This window comes from Lactuca serriola, chromosome 8, assembly GCF_051521515.1.
Source record: "Lactuca serriola cultivar US96UC23 chromosome 8, Lser_US96UC23_V15, whole genome shotgun sequence".
In the NCBI taxonomy this organism is placed as follows: domain Eukaryota; kingdom Viridiplantae; phylum Streptophyta; class Magnoliopsida; order Asterales; family Asteraceae; genus Lactuca; species Lactuca serriola.
In genome coordinates this window covers 75331007-75335603 of record NC_136415.1, presented here as the reverse complement: position 1 = coordinate 75335603, position 4597 = coordinate 75331007, and the positions used below count along the sequence as shown (strand labels likewise).

Here is a 4597-nt window from a genome sequence, read left to right as displayed (position 1 = left end):
CAAATTGAAAAGGTAAATGTGGACGGAAAAAAAAACTTAGTGACTAAACGTGTACAAATCGAAAAATATATTACATTTTTAAGTCATTATTCTTTTTTTTAATTAACAAATGTTATACTTTATTAAAAAAATATTATACTTTATTTAATTAAAAACTAATAATGCTATGATAAGTGGGTTGAACGCTTTTGAAAAAATAACATTTTAATTTTGTGGATCGAAAAAAATAAAAAAGATAAATAAAAAATTGATAATATAGATTTGATGCGACAACGTGTTAATGGATTGAAAAAAAAAAATCTATTTCTTCGACCCTAAAAAAAGTAGACATGATTTATCATATATTTATTTATTTAACATTTAATATAATAACTTATAATATTATACAAAATACACATATAATCAACGATTAGCGTTATCGTTTCCAACTTTCTACTACCTTCCATGAAGTACTTGTATCATATTTGTACTTACAATAATTTATTGTTATAAAATATGATATGTTATATGCGTTGATTTTATTTTTAATAAATGATAGTTTGTTAAGAAAACTACTATATAATTAATGAGTAATTTATTATATTTATATCATTCACATTGACTGTTTCTCCATCTCTTTAAAAAAACAAACCACACGATATTCTCAAGTGTGTGTTCATACCTTTTTGTACACACAGTCTCGCACTCTCTCATCGATATAATTACACACACTAGACACACCCTCATACACACACAAACTTACACACATAATGAAGATACAATCCAACCATGCCTCCCTGTTGATCAAGCTTTCAACCCTGAATTTTCTACTCGTATTCTCCGCTTCCCAAGATTTCGATTTCTTCTACTTTGTTCAACAGGTACGTATGCCAATTCCTGCAATTCAGTTTGATTCATGATATAATCCATATTCTTGATGTTTTCATTCCATTTACGTTAATGAATATAAGACCCATGCACACAATCATTTTACGTAAATAATTTCTTAGTGGCCAGGATCATACTGCGACACAAAACAAAGTTGCTGCTACCCGATCACCGGAAAACCAGCATCGAACTTTGGAATCCATGGACTTTGGCCTAATAGAAACAATGGCTCCTATCCTTCCGATTGCGACTCTAGCAATCCTTTCGATGCATCCAATGTAATTCTTTTACCATTTGTTTTTATTTGTATGGTTTTAAATGTTTGTCTTTTTACGTAACAAGAATAAATGAAGGAAATTTACTATCTAAATTGCAGATTTCAGACCTCAGGAGTGAAATGCAGTCGGAGTGGCCAACATTATCATGCCCAAGCAACGACGGGCTAACTTTTTGGAGTCACGAGTGGGACAAGCATGGGACTTGCTCGGAATCCGTACTCGATCAACATGAATATTTTGCAACGACTCTTAGCCTCAAGAACCAAATAAATCTTCTCCATGCTTTGGAAAGTGCGGGTATTAATCATTCATATAAATTGTAGCTTTGACTTCAAATATATAGGTTGAAGTTTGTATTTTAATTAATTCAAGGGCTTGATGAAAGAAAAAAAGAATCTAGGACTCCCCATACACACCTAACAAACAACAGAAAACAAATTTGTTGCTAGTTTGTTTCCCGAAACTTATAATGTCAAAATATGATGCAGGGATTCAACCAAATGGGGAAAAGTATAGTCTTAGTAGCATAAAGAGTGCGATCATAGGAGCAAGTGGTTTGACACCATGGATCCAGTGCAACAATGACTCCTTTGGTAACAGTCAATTGTACCAAATATACTTGTGTGTGGACTCGTCGGCTTCTGGCTTTATTGAATGTCCTGTCTTTCCATATGGACATTGTGATTCCTCCATCGAGTTTCCTTCGTTCTAACTTGAATGTTTTGATTCCTTGATGAATGAACATGTCTATTTCTTTAATTAAGATAAATTTGTATGTTAATTTACAGTTATAAATTAAGCATGTGTTGTTCTTGTAATGATTTTTCTATCTTAGTCCTAGAGGTGGACTTGTGTGGAGCTTGGCGTCAAAGTGGACAAAAGTGGACAACTACAAATGGTCCAATTTTTATTATATATATATATATATATATATATATATATATATATATATATATATATATATATATATATATATATAATTTAAAAATAAAAACTTATAATAACAAAATGGTTCTTTTTTTTTTTGGCTCGTCCTGGGCTTTTGAGGATATTTAATTTCTCTAAAATACATTAAAAAGTTCACTGCACAACATATTTTAAAATGTTTATTTGTTCATTCGTTAAAAAGTTTTGTTAATTCTAATATTTCTCATAAATTGCACAATGCGTTCCACTGATAAATATGACAATATATATATGTGCAAATATCCCCCTACATTTGGAACGGGAGGTCTCGTACGAACGTTCGAATTGGAAATGAAATCAAGAAACATCGATGAAGGGAGCCTTTTAGTGAAGATATCAACATATCTGGATAAGTAGGAGACGTGAAGGACATACATTTGACCCATAACAACCTTGCCACACACAAAAGGAATATCAATCAATATATGGTCGGTGCGTTGATGTTGAACTAGATTGGTGGACATATACACTGCACAGGTATTATCACAATACACAAGAGTAACATAAAGTGGTGGATATAGTAGCTTATGAAGCAGGTTGTGAAGCCAACATGTCTCTGCATCACAATTCATATATACTTAGTTTCAACATTGGATCGATAAATCATACCTTAGTCCCTTAGAAGACCATGAGAGAAGGTTATGGTCGAGAAATACACAGTAGCCCACAATGGATCACTTGGAAAAATAGAGGCTCACCCAATCCACTTCAGAGTAGGAAATTAGTCCCTAAGAGGTAGAGACATATGGTTATAAGCCATGATCTAATATGTTGTAAATGTATCTGAGAATATGTTTGATCATTATGAAGTGAAGCTCTCTCTAATCATTCATATATAGACCAACCTATTGAATAACATAAGTTTTGTATGGTCTAGTAAAATTGAGATGGTATAATGCTACTGCTAGACTCCTATACAAAGTGTGATCAGTGACCCGATGACCAATGACATCGAACTTAACATGCGTATCAGATGGGGTGTGAGCAGGTTTGCAATTAAACATTTTTACTCACTTTGTGGCATATTTTTGGTAAAATAAAAACATGTGTTGATGATCTCCGGTGACATTAATTCCAATGAGGTAGTTCAGAGGTCCCAAATCTGTCATAGCAAAATTTCAACGTAAAATGGTAATAACCTGCTGAAGTAAGCTTGAATATGAGGCATTCAACACAATATCATCAACATACAACAATAAATATGCAATATGATTATCCTCAATATAGATGAACAATGAAGAATCGGATATAATATTATTGAACCTAATCCATGAAATGAATTGAACAAACATGTGATACCATGATCGAGGAGCGTGTTTTGAGGATATAAAGATACCTTTGAAGTAAGTAGACATAATTCGTAGAGGTTGGGTCATGGAAACCCGAAGGATGATGCATGTAAACTATCTCCTGAATATGGATGTGAAGGAACACATTCTTCACGTCTAGCTAATGAACTGGATAGTGGTGAGATATAGCCAATCTAAGAACAATTTGGATGATATTCGACTTAACAATCAGGATGAAAGTCTCATTACAATCAATGTTGGGCCTCTTACTCTGTCCATTGGTAATAAGGCGTGCCTTATACCAAGCTAAGGATCCATCTGTATTATGATTTTTCTTAAATAACTAAATATAATTAACTATATTAACATCAGGAGACTGAGGCATAAGTACCCAAGTTCCATTATAAACAAGTGCATTATATTCTTCTTTCATAGCATTTAGCCAGTTTGGATCTCGAAAAGCTTGAGAATAGTTGCGGGGAAGGGGAGAATGGGAGGAATCTATGTGAAGGTTGAGCCTTTAGATAAGCTTAGAAATGGCATGGTGTTAGAAATGGCATGGTGTGACTGAGTGGCCATGCGGTGTTTATGTAAAGGGATGGTGGTAGAAGAATATGTGATGGGGGGAGCCGAGGGCTCGTTATTAAGAGATGTGGTGGCTATCGAAGGAACAGTATGATAGGAGTTGATGTCTGGAAAGATCTCAGTAATAAGAGGAATGTCGAAAGTGAGAGGGTGGGCTCTCAGCTGAGGCGGTGGCATCCTCGAACGGAGGAGTGCAACAAGGATTATTGAAGCATTATTAGTGTCTGCGTCATCAAAGAATGTGTAGTCGTGAGATATGTTTGATTATTGCATGGAATGAGAGCATGTAGTGTAGAAACTTCTCGATATCCATGTAATGTAATTATCTGTTATTTATGTGGAAACTAATTCACGATACCCATATAATGCAATCAACCATTTTGAATGGCCAAAATGTAACCTACTTCAGATTATAGTCTTTTAATTAACTTGATTTTGAAACTGATTTTGTTCCTTTACATAATTGTTACTATATCAAAAAGTTATTTATACGATCGATGTGTAAGAATATTTTTTTCATATTAGCCAATAAATTCTTTCACACACAATGTCTACTTTATATTAAAAAAAACATTATGCTTTTCATACATAAATATATCGCATATGATATGG

General features: G+C 33.4%; 1 protein-coding gene across 1 annotated transcript; it reads left to right on the top strand.

Moving 5' to 3' along the window:
- The first annotated feature begins 665 nt into the window (after positions 1–665).
- Positions 666–1891, top strand: LOC145066388 (ribonuclease 1-like). The gene is made up of 4 exons (XM_079013618.1): positions 666–860; positions 990–1145; positions 1244–1442; positions 1634–1891. The coding sequence occupies exons 1-4, from the start codon at positions 750–752 to the stop codon at positions 1855–1857; spliced, it is 690 nt and encodes a 229-aa protein (XP_078869744.1). The 5' UTR covers positions 666–749; the 3' UTR covers positions 1858–1891.
- The last annotated feature ends 2706 nt before the right edge of the window (positions 1892–4597 follow it).

Bases quoted from the DNA above. Each gene is read 5' to 3' on its own strand.
- LOC145066388 (XM_079013618.1), top strand. From the start codon at position 750: ATGAAGATACAATCCAACCATGCCTCCCTGTTGATCAAGCTTTCAACC. The intron at 1,146-1,243 runs GTAATTCTTTTA...TCTAAATTGCAG, and splicing joins ATCCTTTCGATGCATCCAAT to ATTTCAGACCTCAGGAGTGA. The intron at 1,443-1,633 runs GTATTAATCATT...AATATGATGCAG, and splicing joins CCATGCTTTGGAAAGTGCGG to GGATTCAACCAAATGGGGAA.